Source organism: Microcaecilia unicolor, chromosome 3 (assembly GCF_901765095.1).
Source record: "Microcaecilia unicolor chromosome 3, aMicUni1.1, whole genome shotgun sequence".
In the NCBI taxonomy this organism is placed as follows: Eukaryota; Metazoa; Chordata; class Amphibia; order Gymnophiona; family Siphonopidae; genus Microcaecilia; species Microcaecilia unicolor.
The window spans coordinates 174,875,874-174,891,804 of NC_044033.1; the positions used below are offsets into that span (position 1 = coordinate 174,875,874).

At 41.8% G+C, this 15,931-nt stretch overlaps 1 protein-coding gene across 6 annotated transcripts in view; it reads right to left on the reverse strand.

Moving 5' to 3' along the window:
• Positions 1–6,915: 6,915 nt before the first annotated feature.
• DTX3 (deltex E3 ubiquitin ligase 3) overlaps positions 6,916–15,931 on the reverse strand; it is a 50,753-nt gene continuing 41,737 nt past the window's right edge. For all 6 annotated transcript variants that reach the window (XM_030196607.1, XM_030196604.1, XM_030196603.1 and 3 more), the window contains 2 exons: positions 11,875–12,092; positions 6,916–10,207 (listed from right to left, as the gene is read on the reverse strand). In XM_030196607.1, coding sequence (XP_030052467.1) covers positions 10,132–10,207; positions 11,875–12,092 — 294 coding nt within the window. In that variant the 3' untranslated portion in view covers positions 6,916–10,131. The remainder of the gene's footprint in view (positions 10,208–11,874; positions 12,093–15,931) is intronic.

The window sequence follows — 15,931 nt, forward strand, 5'->3', positions numbered from 1 at the left end:
AAAATCCTCTTATACAATTACTCCATGTGCACAAGCGTGTGCTATGTTAAAAGTATGCACTATCCTCTGCATTCTATATAGATCACCCAAAGTTGGGCACCAAGGGCAGATCCATGCACAAATTAATTAGCTAACAAGGTGTCAATCAATAACTGCTGTTAATTGGTACCAATTAATTGCTCAACTAAATTTCATAGCACACAAATCCAAAGGGGTGTGGCCATAGGAGGGGCATGGGCAGAGCAGGTGATGTTTCTAGAAGTTATATAATAGTATCAAAGCCAAACACGCAACTGCCATAAATCGGGCGCCCGCATTTACACCAGCTTTTGACAGGCATAAGTGCTGGCAGCCAGAGTTAGGCACAAAATCCCCACCAGCAATTTAGCATGAAAAGGTATAATCACACTTCCAGTTACACAGCTTAAAAACACCGCCGCCATATTTGCTAAACTTTGTTGGCAGAAGTGCATAGCATGATAGCTATGAGTAAACCCAAGCCAAGGTCACTTTTTGGATTTTGTTGTTTACTATAATCTATATGGAATGACCTGCATTATTTTTTGCAGGTATTTTCCAGCTCAGGTCCCTTGAGAAAGCAGCAGCGAAACAGGTGCCTATCTGGATCAACTGAGCTTTCAGATGTGTGATTATACCTTTTCATGCTAAACTGCCAGTCATTCTGGTTTATTTTTGAGCACAAGAGCTTCACGCAGAAAAAGAAAAAATGTTTTATAAATTTTTTTTTACGTAAGTCCACAGATCGAGGAAGGAGGAGGTGTATGGTCAATGATTATTTTAATCATGAGTGGGATTTGTTTACATTTAAAGCCACCACAGGGCGGCATATCCCAGTGATGTGAGACCTAGCCCACTCACTTTAACATATTCAAGTGAACACTGTAGTCTACTTTTGTGGTGATTTGAACCTTCATTGACACAGCACATATTTGCCTGTAAGTTGAACCTTCTATTTTTCTTTCCAATACTTCAGGGTTTTTCAGGAAGAATATTTTAGGTAGATATCCGGCCTTTTTTCCCCCCTAAAATGTTTTTTTTAGGCGTTGAGCCCAAAGCTGTGCATATATACATCCACTCCACTTCAGATCATGTGAATCCTATAGGCTGCAATCTCCTGCTCCCGCAGTCCAGCCATAGTCAAAGCTGAATCCTGTGACCAGTAGCATAGCCAAGAATTTTTAACAGGGGGTGCATCCCCTTGCCCCCCCCCCCCCCCCCCATACCTTTAAAATCACCTCGTCTTTGTCAGGCAGCAGCACTCATAGGCTGCCTGCAGCCTGCACTGGGGCTATCTCTGAATCATCCTGCCCTTCAGAAAACAGGACACTGCCCAGGTGAAGATTGAGATGATTTTAAGGCACGGGGCAAGGGAGGGAATTGCAAGGGTTTTGCAGGGCTGGGAAGGGAGAGATGCCGGACTATAATCAACTGACCTGACAAGGGGTGTATATGCTACAAACGCACCTCGAATGGCTAAACCACTGCCTGTGACCTTTTCTTAAGGGGTTAATATTTAAAAGAACTTATACATACAGGGGGAAATTGTGTAAACTGGTGCCTCCATTTAGATAGACACACCAATGCTGGGTACCGATTCTCTAATTGCAATTGTGCAATGCATCAAGATGCCAACATGGGCACACCTAAGTTCACCTAATCACTTACACCATGCCAATACCCATGACACATGTAATTTCTGTGTCACTCCAATGCACACCCATGTAATATACCCTCTCTGCAGTCATACTCTCGTTTATGTAATGCTTTCCCGCAGAAATTAGCAGATGAGAAACCTTTGAAATGTTTTCAGAGGTTAGTGAAGGCTCATTAGTTTATTACTGCTTTTGGAGATTTGCTGATGGTTCTACAGGACTGTTAGTTGTTTTACTTTTTTCTTTGTAGTGTGTTTTGTATAAATGGCCTTTTATGTATGTGCTTTTATTGTAATGCCTTTCCATGATTTATATTTTATTTTGTACATCACTAATATTTATTGTAGGTTGAATAAACCATATACCGATTAGGTGCTACATTAATAGAATACTGCCTTGTGCATATTGGCATGTAAAGACCTCTTATTGATGCCTATGATGTATACATCCAGGAACCAGTTTACAGAAACAATTCAGTAACCGTGAGGCTGCAGTAACGTGCACCTCAAGTGTGTAAATGCTGAAAAAATTGCCACTTGCGTGTGCAAGCACTCCTAAGTGGTGCTCGATAAGGGTGGGGGTAATGGCAGCGCACACAGACAGGACACGTGTCTGCCTCCTAATTACACACGCAGCTTCCAGCAGTGTTTCCCAAGTTGGTCGTGGAGTACCCCCTTGCTAGTCAGGTTTTCAGGATATCCACACTATATATGCATGAAAGATATTTGCATACAATGGAGGCAGTGTATGCAAATCAATCTCATGCATATTCATTGTGGATATCCTGAAAATGTGACTGGCAAGGAGGTACTCCCAAGACCGACTTGGGAAACACTGGTTTACAGTATTCTATAGGTTACTCCTCCCCCCCATGCCTGCTATAGACCTGGCACAAGTGGGTGTGCCTCAGGGGCGTAGCCAGACTTCGGCAGGAGGGGGGTCCAGAGCCTGAGGGGAGGGGGCACATTTTAGCCCTCCCCTGCCATTTTTGACACCACCGCCACCATCAACTTTGACCCCCCCCCCTTCCCGCCACCGCTGTCACCGTTGGGTACCTTTGCTGGTGGGGGACCCCCAATCCCCGCCAGCCGAAGTCCTCTTCTTCCGGCTTGGCTGCGTTGCTGGCTGATATGCAAGGCTTCATTCTGGCTCACGGCCGTGCCAGGAGAAGACCTCTGTTGGCGGAGGTTGGGGTCTCCCGCCAGCAAAGGTAGCCGATGGCAACGGAGAGTTGGCAGTGGGAGGGGGGGGGGGTCGAGAGGGTCATCAACAGGGGGTCCAGGGCCAAATCTACGGGGGCCCAGGCCCCCACACAGCTACGCCCTTGGTGTGCCTACATTTAGGTGCACCAATATGGGTTTACATTAGTATTTTATAATGGAAGCTGCGCATCAAGGTGCCACTATAGCGTAACTGCACTTCATGCTCCATCGGGGCACCTACATGCAAGTCAGTGCTATCAGTATAGCAGTACTGAATACATGTAGTTTTTAAACATGATCAGCACCACCATTGCAAATTGGAATTGTATAATATCTGATGCTCCAGTACTTAGCTCAATCACTGCAATCCAAGGATAGTAGAATCACTGTACAAAGAGAGAACAGAGTTCATAAACCGATTTCCATTGCTACCTCACGCTTCAAAATAAAATAAAGAGCCCCACACCACAATGTCAGGAATGCGTATGGTACTTTATTTCTTACCAACTGTTTGACCCACCACCGGGCCAGGGAAAGTGGAAGTTCTCAGCAGCCAGTCGGGGCATGGCTCAGGCATCTTGGCATTTTTTTTTTTTAAATACCTTTGTTCCTCAATCCATAACTATACAAATAACAAAAGCCAAGCAGCAGCACAAGCCACAGATCTTGCTTGGGTTTGGAAGGGTAGCTGGGGAGTGCTGCAATGCTGGGCGATACCATGGAAGTAAAAAGTGGCTGGAGTCACAATTTTGGTGGCAACATTTCTGCTGCTTACACTCCTTGAAAACTGGGTTAAGTCACTGCACCTCTTTCCCCAATGCCTGCGATTTCAAAACCTCCAATCTGTACATGTATCTCCCACTGGAGATGGCACCGGCATCATTGAAGAAAACCCTACTAGAGCAATTAGGCAGCCAGAACACAAACCTATAGTTTAATATTCAAAAGGTTTAGCTGGATAGTGCCTCTGAATATCCTTACAGACCACGCTGGTGTGGATCATGGGCTGAGCCAAGTCAGTAATAGGCCTTATTGGGGATAGTGATGACATTTAACACACTATAGCCAAAATTCTATATCTGACGCAGATAAAGGTTGGGCTAAGCGCTATTCTATAAACAGCACTCAAGAGTTGGGTGGTGTTTATAGAATTGCATTTGGTGCCAGGATCTACACCAAGTAAAACCTGGTGTAAACTCTCGCACCTAAATTACAGGCGGTTCTCCCTGCTTCTATAAAACTGCACATAAATTCCAGGAACACCCCCACTCCACCCATGCCCCCTTTTCAGATCCATGTGCCTAAAAATGTGCACATAAATTTTAATTAATGCAATTACAGCCAATAATTAACACCTAATTATCTGCACTAATTGGCTTGTTATTGAATTGCATTGCATACAGAAATTGGGTACACATAATTCTGAGCGCCATATATAGAATTAGGCAGTATTCAGATAACTTAGGAGAAATAAAAGGCTGTGTTAAGTTATCTAGATAGCAGGCTGAATACTGCCACTGTTTAGAGAGGTTCCAGTGCTATATCACATTATCTGGATATTCAATGCCGGCCACTTTCTGGATAGCGAGGTAGAAAATCCAAATAATTTTTGGACCACTGTAGCCAGCCTTTAAAAAAACAATGGTGACAGTGACAGCTGGGTACGGAGTCACTAAGTTTCAGCCAGGGGTTTCCCACCCCAAATGAATGTGAGCTACAGAGTCAGAGTTGCATAGGCTTAAGGCTGAGCAAATGCAAAACTCTCATTCATTGTGATCACACTGAAAACTAGACTGATTCAGTATGTATCGAGTGCAGCACTAGGAAACATTAAGACAGCAAATGACAGCATCACGTTTTTCCTCCAGGAAAGGGATTTCATATACTGCCTTCCTCTGGTTACCATCAAAGCGGTTTACATATTATTTTGTACCTGGGGCAATGGAGGGTTAAGTGACTTACTAGAGTGACAAAGAGCTGCAGTGGGAATTGAACCGGTTCCCCTGGTTCTCAAGCCACTGCATTAACCATTAAGCTATTCCTTCACTATCCCATGGTACTGCAACGTTGAAAAGCACACAAAGATACTGTACTGGCTCTGGGTTTCGACTTCCTCTGTACTAGAGTTGCACCCTCACAGGCTGTCCCAGTTCAAGTTTATTTAGGGCTTACTATCCCACCCAACAGACAAGTCCTGCTAGGTGGCTTACAATCTAAAAAGAAAACAGAAATAAAATATTAAAACCAAACAAGAAGAAAAAGGTAAAAATTGGAATAACTACAATTTTGATAGGAAAGAGGGGAAGGGAAAATACTTGGAATCACAGTACCCCTGACAGTATTGTAACAGTGGTGTATCAGGGAAGCTAGCTATAAGCATCTCAAAATAGAAAAGATTTTAACTCAGATTTAAATTGGGAAAGGGAAGTTATTTGAGATTTGGGGGGGGGGGGGGGGGGGTAGAGTTCCATCATTTTGGATCCTGGAATGAAAACATAGTATGCCTGTGTATTCATGATGAAGTTCTTGGAATGATTGAATTGTTAAGAAATTCAGTTGGGAAGACCTTAGTGTACAAGTTTTGAGTATATGGAGTAAGGTACCTTAATAGATATAATGGTTCAGAAGTTGCAAGGGTTTTGAAATCTAATAGTAATATTTTATAAGTAAGACGATGGGAAACAGGAAGCCAGTGAGCTGGCTTAAGATAAGGTGAGATATGATCAATGTTTTTAAATCATGGAGAATTCTGAGGGCAGTATTTTGAATCAATTGGAAACAAATGTAGATCTTTAATTCTGAGACCTAAATAGAGAAAATTGCAGTAGTCTAACTGCGAAAAGACAAGAGAATGAATCAAAATGTTTAAAGCAGACTCGGTTAGTAATGGCTTAATAGAACGGATAAGGTGCAGTTTGAAAAAGGACAGCTGAATTAGAAATTTGATCATGAAATGTAAGAGCAGAATCAATTATAAAACCAAGAATATGTGTAGACTGTATTATCTTAACAGAAAATCAATTTAGAAGAATTGGTGAATACAAGGTTACTGAACAAGCAGGAGAAAATAAGAGTAGTTTTGATTTTTCAGGGTTAAGGATTAGTTTATTGTTGGAGATCCAGGGTCTGATGGACAGAGTATTTGAATGTCATCTGCATAGACAAACATAGTTAGTTCAATAGATTGTGACGAAGTGAGGAAGGGGGCTAAAAAGATGTTAAAGAGCAGTGGAGAGAGAATGGATCCTTGGGGGATGCCTGCTAAAAACTGAAAAGGTTTTGATGATGTGTTAACAGAGTGAACTGTGTATTGTCAATTCTCAAGAAATGATTTGAACCACTAAAGGGCGGAATTGCTGATGCCTATGGAATGCAACCGGTGGAGTAAAATTGAGTGGTCTATCAGATCAAAGGCTGCTGAAAGTTCAAGAAAGAATTAATACATGCCAAGATTATCAAGAAAATACCGCGTTATATACAGAAGTGTTAAGAGAGAAGTTTTGGTACTATGATATGACGGAAGCCTGTTTGGTTGGGGTGTAAAACACTAGTGGTGAAAATGAAAGCAGAAAGCTGTGAGTTGACAATGGTTTCTACTATTTTTACAAGAAACTGTAAAGTGGCAATTGGCCTATAGTTGGCTGGATCTGTAAGTGAAAGTATACGATAGTATTCTTACAAGTTTGAGGGACGAATCCTGATGAAAGGGATAGGGTAATCACAGAGTAAAGGAAAGGCATCAAAACCACGTGATATTTTTTTACCAAAAAAAGTGGGTAATGGGTCAACTTTTTTAACCAAACAAATGGGTAATGGGTTTGAGGAGGAGGTGGATTGCATTTGCAAAATGGTCCTGGATAGCTACGAGGTGGATGGAATATGGAAATTAGATGAAGTGTTGTGAGAAGAAATTCCAGAATCTGAAGGTGATGGGGAAAACAGTAAGGAGTGATTAGTATTGAAACTGTCATGACGTTGCTGTATTTTAGATGTGAAAGAACAGGCCAATGTCTGCGCAGAAGGAAGGAACCTATCTTAAGGGTGCGATATAAGATAGCAGTATTAGGATCTCTAGTCATTTTGAAGAGTAGTATTATTTATTTAACTTTAAGGATTGCTTGCTTGTAAGAATGGGCCAGTGATTTGTAATAAGAAGAGAAGAATGGGAAGATGTACGGGATCCATTTCCCTACAGACTGACGAAGTTGACGCTTTTGAAGTCTTAATTCTGTAGAGTACCATGGTTCAGAATGTCAAGTATTATATGGGGCTGTGTGCTCAGCAGGAGGTGCAAATGTCAGATCAGCATTCCTAAGGGTTGTTTGTTCTTCAAGAGTCAGGGAATCAAATGTAACAATATCTAGGTATAGGCTTTCTGAAAATGAAGATTCTGAGATGTTAAATAAAACATACTCCTCCAGAGATCTCTCTAAGATAGAAATTGGGATGGGGGAGAGAATTGAAAAAGCAGAAGAGAGTGGTCTGTCAATGGTAAAGAGCGAGTTGAAATAGAGGAAATAGTAAAGATATCAGATAAAAATGAAATGGCCAATCCCTATGAGTAGGGAAACAACATACTGATTAGACTGAGATCAGAAATAAGAGTTAGAAAGTCTGGGATCAAAGGGGCATTATTATCCATATGAAAATTAAAATCGCCTAGGATAATATGATAGGAGTGACTAGACAAAAGTAAACTAATAGCACAACAATGCAAAAGAGGTGGCAGTAGGAAGGAGGGGATGGTAAATGAGCAAAAAAAAAAAAAAAAATCAATTGAAATGGGACCAGAGAGATGGAAATGTAAGGCCTCTAAAGGGGGAGTGGGAGTTATGGCCTGTTGGGAGATTAAATGGGAGTTCAAAATCATTACTAACCCATCTCCCTGTCGGTTCGGGCGATTATAGAATAAGTACGAGTCGTTGGAGGGAACAGCCTGATTCAAATAAGATGCAGTGGAGTCAGTAAGCCATGTCTCTGTCAGGCAGAGGATATCCAAGTGATACTCAGAGATAATTTCCTAGATAAGAATTTATTGCGTAAGGAACGGCAACTGATGAGGCCAGTTTGTAAAGAAGTAATAGTAGAGAACTGGGAAAGACAAGAAATGGAGTTTAAAGAGACAGAGACTAAATACCTAGTCTACAGGAAAAAAGATGATTTGGACGTGGGGAAGGACGGTGTCCCCAGAATACCTGAATAGGATTACCCAAGCACATGAATAGGATCGTGAACAACAAGTAGAAGATGCTTTAGAAAAGAATTTGTTTTACCCATAATGGAGAAAAATGGGCGCACTCGGAGGCACACAGAGTGCACAAAGGAGCACATCCTTTGGCGTGCACACATGACACATGCTACTAAGGACTGGAGTAAAGAAGTGTACTAACGGTGATGTTGCAAGGGGGCGGAGTCAGACCAGAACTGGCAGGCAGAGAGGAAAATTGGCACCGACACAGCACAGGTACCTGGAAAACAGAAAAACTAGTCAAAACAAAGTTCACACTAGAGAGACAAAGTTCTGGTTCTATCGTATGGTTGCTATGGACGTTTAATGCATATTTCTATTTCAACATCTTTAAGTGCATGAAGCCAAAAAACCAGTACTGGATCAGCCTGTTCAGGTGGACTTTGGTCAGGTGGCAGCCCTGGTTGTACGTTCATCATTAATCCTAACATACATCATGGTCACTTACAGTTTACACTTGTCTTGTACCAGCTACAGCCAGCAGGCATCTCTATCTCCACCTGCTGGTAGGTGGTCATAACCCAAAAGTTTCTGGATTCATCTGCTGTTGATACAAGGAATGTCTCAGTTCCATCAAAATCCTTCCAGCAGGTATAATGCTTCACTGGAGTATTTCCTTCCTTCCATTTTATGTTTTTAAACTAAAAATTAAAAGCATCCAAAAAAATGTTTCAAAAGAAAGGAGGTTCCTTTTGTCTGGTCATGTGAACTCTCTTCCACCACTGGGAAGGGCGGTCATAAGTTCAATGCGTTTCCCTGTACTATATGCAAAGAGATGCGTGTGGCTGTTTATAACGAAATATGAACATCTTAAGTCACATGAACATATGTTCAAATGACCTTAGGTCTGATGGGATAAGAGAGAAGTTATTTAGATCTTTACACAGGCTTTAAACTGGAGGGGGTGGGGGAAGAGACCCTTTTTTGGTTCAACTCTCATGAAATGTATCTTAAACAGAATTAAAACTGGATCCAGCTACAAGTGAAGTGAGTTAAATGATTTCTGGACTTCTCTATGCAGCAGACAGGAAAAATCAGGAACACGTCGCTGCAAAGGGCTGAGTGCAATGTCTGTAACCTAACAGGTTATAGACAGGTTGTGCTAGTCCTGACTTTACTGGCCCCTCGCCCCCACCACATTTCTTTGCAAAATCAGCACAAGTCCACTAGTGGTAAAAAGGACCACCCAGCCTCCTCCCGACAACTGATGTCACCCAGGAGACCCAGAGGCATATTTTCAAAGCACTTAGCCTTCCAAAGTTCCATAGGTTTCTATGGAACTTTGGAACGCTAAGTGCTTTGAAAATATGCCTCCTAGTGTAACATACGTACCACATTAACTCAGTACACCCCTAGCCCTAGAGGGAAACTCGCTGATGGACTGCTAAACTCAAAGAAATTCCTTTTTTTTTTTTTTTTTGCCAATAGACGAACAGTTCATATACATTCTAGAAGGCCTCTCATCTAGGAAACCTAAAAAATTCTGCACATGAGTAAACCTCTGTCAGACAAGAGGCCAATGCCCCCTCAAGATGGTTGAAAAATCCTTTCTTTGCAGCATGAAAAACAACTTTTGCACAAAGTTGAATATGGTCCGGAATATTTATCCACAAAGTGGCTCAGGAATTTTGTGTCATGTTCATTTTGTAATGCAAAAGCACTAGGAAGCCTTTGCATGCAAGGCATCAGTTTCCACTGTGGCCATTTTTATTTGAAAAAACAAAATATTGTGTTGCTGAGTTCGCTGAGCTCCCCCGACCCATTCTACTGACAAATCACATAAGTCACTGTGGTATTTCACTGTTGCCATCAGTACCATATGCTATATATATATAGAGACAGATAAGATAGATAGATAGTGAGGTTAGAAACCTTCACCTGCCTTGGCACGGCAGCAGGTGATGTGTAAAGAATGAACAAATTTACAATTAGACAAAATGAACAGACGAGCACAAGGACCCATTCGACTCCTGGAGAATCTGTCTGGAAACGAATGCATCTGAGCTCTTTAATCCTCTGTGATCCCTTTGGCTCGTAGTTCCTCTTGCACTCTTGTTAGGTATGTGGGATCGGGATATCCAAACCTAAAGGGCAAAGGAGATAAGGCTTTCTTAGTTCTGCAAACCTTAAACCGCTTCAATCTCCCCTTCTCCACGACGAGAGAAATGACTTGACCTTCTTTTAGAGGTTTAATTATTAACAACTTCATTTTCACCCAGAGGATTGTGCTTCCATTGGTATTCTAGAATGCCACAGCTATTACCCAGCTATTAGTATTTCTCTTTGCATTTGTTCACCTTTGTTCCTATGCATTAATTATACCACTTACTATAACTTTTTCTCCTATTCATGTGGAGGTAACAATGTCTTGATATGAAGCGCTGTACACTGTGCGTTAGAGGACAACTCATGGTGTGTGGGCACTACCAGCTACTTCATAAAGTGATGCTAGACAAGAGGCCAAGATAGCACCCTTCAAAAATAAGAAGTGGTCAATGCCTGCTGCTCCTGGTCTCTCCCCTGTGGTGCCACTCTTTGAAGGCCTTCACTAACCAATGCTATGCTGCTCATTTCCACAGTGCAATATCTCTCCTCCAGACAGAATCTCATGCTTTTTCTCCCTCCACGTGAGAAAGGGGCCATACCTTTGCTCTTGCTCTGCTCCCTGCTTTTAATCTCTTGCAGTAAAGATTAGTCACTGCTGCAGTAACAAAATAAGTGATTTCACCATATCCACTGTTACCCCCCACCCCCCCCCGGGAAAAGGGTGTGGCAAGCTGACATCACAAGAAGCTCTACTGTTGTTCTGCAGAAATTTCCAGCAGGCCAGGGTCTACTCACAGCCTATTCCCGCATTAATCCTGTGTGACTGTCAATGCAAAATTTGAGAGAAATTCCCTCCAGGATACGAATTCTGCACAGGGACCAGGAAGCAGCAGTTCACGTGGTTCCTTCCATGCTGTTCACAAGAGGAGGAAAGTGGCTGCATGCCAAGCTGCGTTCTCCTCCTCTTCCACCATCGCCCAGCACCCAACTGCAAAGCTAAACCATGTGACCTGTCTGGTATGCCATTTGGTTCAAATCAGCAGCTGGACGTCATGTGGAAAAGGAAGAGAACACGACCTATGAGCCACTCTTCTCCTCTTGCCATGTAACTGGACTGAGGCAAGGGTGGAGAACAGGTTACAGGGACCAGGATGAAGAGAAGACAAGTGGGGAGGGTATGGTATGGGGGGAAGGGGCAGAGAGAGAGTGTGTGAGTAAGAGGGTGCTGGGGCTCTTAATGGGTGCTGAGGAGATAGAGAACGGAGAAAAAACAGAAAGCTGGGGGTTGGAGAGCTGATGGTCTTGCTGGGAGAGAGGAACACAGAGAAAACAAATGAGCACAGAGAGTTAAAGAAAATTATGGCCACAGGAGAGTGTAACAGAGAGAAAGCTGAGGGGGTATACAAACTGGAGAAGGGAGAGAAGACAGCGGAGGGACATCAAGCCTAGGGAGCAGTGCAAGCTAAACTGAAAAACGGCGATCTGGGGAAGGTCAAGCCTGAAGAGGAAGAGAGCTGAAAAGGAAGCATCAGGCCTTATGATGGGGAGAATTTGGCACAAAAACAATTACAAGTAAAATATGCATAATTTTAAAATATTGTGAGAAGAATTTTTAGCATTTTTGAACAAAATTTCTCTAGGAGTAACAGGCCAGGTTAATACATGCACCTGCCTGAATAAATACAGCGCAGGTAGAGGTACATACAGCTGTGGTCCTCCTGAGCAGTTCGTTTTATGGTGGATGTCATTCCAAGTAATGACATTTGGTCTTCCGGTTGTCATCGAGGTCCCAATGGTGAAAGTCAGTCGCTGGTCGAATGCCTTCCGGAACAGAGCCAGGACCTTATTTCCCTCTGGACAATCGGGTAGGTATGCAACACGGGTAGTACCAGGATACCGCACTCCAGGATTGGGATGTTCTGCCTGCAGGATAAAGGAAAGAATTACAAATGAGCCCTCCTTAGAAATACAGCTTCAAGGGTCTTGCTGTCAATGGGTTGAATGGCTCCTGATACAAAATCAAGATACAATTTTAACACAACAGATCAGCTAACAGGCGTCAACTTTAATGCTTCAAGATTTAGTAGGAACTTCTGCTACTTTATTTTGGTAACTGGTAATTTTGAACACTGTGTATGTTTTGTCCTTTGGCCCAGAAATTTCCTTTTTCTTCCAGCTCAAGCTGGAAACAATGCAGGGATCAGGCACTTTGAGCACTCCTTCACAACAACTTGGGATTCCCCCACCCCTCCTTTTTTTTTTTTGTAAACCTTCCCTCCCATTTTTCCTAGCCTGGTCACTGTAGCAATGTTGCCCAGAGTGGAAAAGGTGCAACAGGGTGCCTCCTGAAGCCCTCTCATGGACTCTAAATCCAACCACAAGCACCATGTGACTGTACACCCCTACCCCCTCCCAAAGACACTCAGGGCCAGATGCACTAAACTTAACGAGCCATTAACAAAAGTTAAAACAAGCCACTGGTAGTAAAATGTCCTTATCTTGGAATAAGAACCTGTTCATTACAGGTGTTTTAAAGGGTTTAGTATCATGTTGCATCCACATATTCTAAAGTATGGAAAATTTCATTAAAAGATCTCAGATAAAGAATTAAAAGAATAGCTGGTGCATTTTCTTAACCGAATTTAATAAAGTATTAGGGCCCTGTTTACTAAGCTATACTAGAGGCACATTAGTGCTTTTATAACACGCTATGTAGGCGCCCACAATATTCCTATGGGCGCCTACACAGTTAACGCACCCTAACCTTGTGCACATGCTAAAAGCGCTAGCGCACCTTAGTAAACAGGGCCCCTTAATGTTATGTTTTACAACTCCCCAAAATATGTAAAATATAAAAATACTGTGAGGGAGGGATACAGGCTATCAGTTGGGTTTTGGAATAAGAAAGAAAGAAAGAAAGATGAGAGAGTTAGGAAAAGGTGGTTTGCTACCAACTGGATGTATTTGAAAAACGTTTAAGGAAAAGAAATGTGGATTTTTTTTCAGCAAAGATTATATTGGTGGAAAACCCTTCTAAGGAATTGTTTCAGGGGGAGTGACCAACTATTAAAGGAAGGAAAGAATAGAGAGAGACCTAAAAATACGTATTCACGCGAGTCTTTTGCAATTAGTTTTTGCAAAAGGTGCTGGACCTCCAGAAGAATCTGGTGAGTGATGATGTATCAGAGGAAGATACTGAAGAGAAATTATTGTGGTAAATAAGAATATTTGACCCGATTTCATCCCAGTTGCGCAGGTACAATCTTATTCAAATAAAATTAAACTTGGTCCACCTTCCCTAGACAGTTATCCTTTGGCTGCTGTCAAAGGTTATAGGCAAACCTGATTTGGAAATATGACTGCTTCATAAGTACATTAAGTACTGTCATGCTGGACAGATCAAAGGCCCATCAAGCCCAGCATCCCGTTTCCAACAGTGGCCAATCCAGGTCACAAATACCTGGCAAGATCCCAAAAAAGTACAAAACATTTTATACTGCTTATCCCAGAAATAGTGGATTTTCCCCAAGTCCAGTTAATAATGGTCTATGGACTTTCCTTCTGAATAGGCTTAAAGATCCACAATTTTTTATTTTTATTCATTTGTACCCCGCGCTTTCCCACTCATGGCAGGCTCAATGTGGCTTACATATGTATACAGGTACTTATTTGTACCTGGGGCAATGGAGGGTTAATGACTTGCCCAGAGTCACAAGGATCTGCCTGTGCCTGAAGGTGGGAATCAAACTCAGTTCCTCAGTTCCCCAGGACCAATTGTGATTGCTAACCAACCTTGGTTAGCTAAATTTGTTGATAAAATTGTATGTCAACATATTAGGATATTTTGGAGGACTATGTGATATTAGACCAAGTTTCAGAGAGTGCACGGTAGAGAGTCCACATTAGTGCAGTTGAAGATTCACTACTGAGATATCTTTCTAAGGGTGAGGAGGTCTTGTTGGTTATTTTTGGACTTATCAGCAGCTTTTGATTTAGTTCAAAATACGAGATTAATTTTACAATGTAGGAAAGTTGGGTTGGTGGTGTGGTATGAAAAGGGTATCATTTTAGAGGAAAGGAGAGTAATGGTGGAGATAAACAGAGTTGCCTCAAATTTGAAACAATGGGAGATAGCAGTGCCTCAGATTTCAGCCTAGAGGTTAGAGCACCAGTCTTGACATCCAGAAGTGGCCAGTTCAAATACCACTTCTACTCCTTGTGATCTTTGGGTTTCTGCCAGGTACTTGTGACCTGGCTTGGCCACTGTTTGGAAAACAGGATACTGGGCTAGATGGACCATTGGTCTGACCCAGTATGGCTACTCGTATGTGCTTATGTTTTATTTAGTGTATTCTTATAACCCTTGGGGGGGGGGGGCATTTATTCAGTAGATAGGATGGAATGTTACATCTAAGCTGATGTACAGTTAATTGTCCATATAAAGAATCCATATGGTAATTTTAACAGCCAGGTATCTAGGGGTTTGGAGAACATGAAAGCTGGTTTAAGAGTAACAGTTTGGTTGTTAATATGGATAAGACAGAAATATTGAATATTAGCCAGAAGAGAGACGTATCTCTCATAGTAGATTTGAATGTTGATATCTTCAACTCAACAAGATGTATGAAATTTTGGGGTTAAGATTTCACCAAACATTTGATTTTCACTCTCAAATACAACATGTGGTGAGATTGGCTTATGGAGAAACTTAGGTGGATTAGAGGTTTAAAACCTTACTTCAATTTTAAGGCTTTGCATACTGTGGTAGTATCAACTGTACTTTCTTCTTTGGACTATTGTAATGCTTTGATGCTGGGGTTACCCAAAATCTGGATCCCAAGGTACACCTGGTACAGAATGCAGCAGCATAATTTATTTTAGGCATGTCAAGGTGGGAGAGTATTTCCTCCATGTTAAGGGAACTCCATTAGTTGCCCAACACATGCTCTTATCACTTAAGATCTTATTACTGACTTTTCTACATTGAAAGGGGATGATCCTGAATATTTAAAGGCTAGTTTAAGACAATATATTCTGCAGTGGATGTTACGATCTGAATATTTAAAGGCTAGTTTAAGACAATATACTCTGCAGTGGAAGTTACGATCACGTCAGATTCTCTGTTGCATGTCCTACTTTAAAGAAGTTTAAGGGGAAAAATTCAAATTGAGGATGTTTTCAGTGATAGTGCCTTTATGGTGGCATTAATTAACAAAGGAAATACGGCTGGATAAAAATGTAAGATGTTTTTAGTAAAATTGTTAAAAACACAGGATGTTTTATGTTTTTTTACAACCTAACAGAGTTTTGGTAGTATTGGTGGTCATGCTCTCTTAAGAGGGTTGATATATTTTATATGTATATAATTTAGTATTATGTTTGTTTTTTATGAATGTGATTTTATGTGAACCACTTAGATCAAACAGTTTGGGGTCCTTTTACTAAGCTGTGTAAGCGTCTACATATGCCCAAGGCGCGCCAAAATGGAGTTACCACCCAACTACCATGTGGCTCTTGCGGTAATTTCATTTTTGGCGCGCGTCCACTATGCGTATCTGAAAAATATTTATTTTCTTATGTGCGTAACGGACATGCGCCAAGTGGCATTTGGCGCGTGTAGGTCATTACCGCGTGAGTCTTTACCGCTAGGTCAATGGCTGGTGGTAAGTCTCAGACCCAAAATGGATGCACGGCGATTTCATTTTGCCACACCTCCATTTTCAACAGAAATTTTAAAAAAAGGCCTTTTTTACAGGCACAGA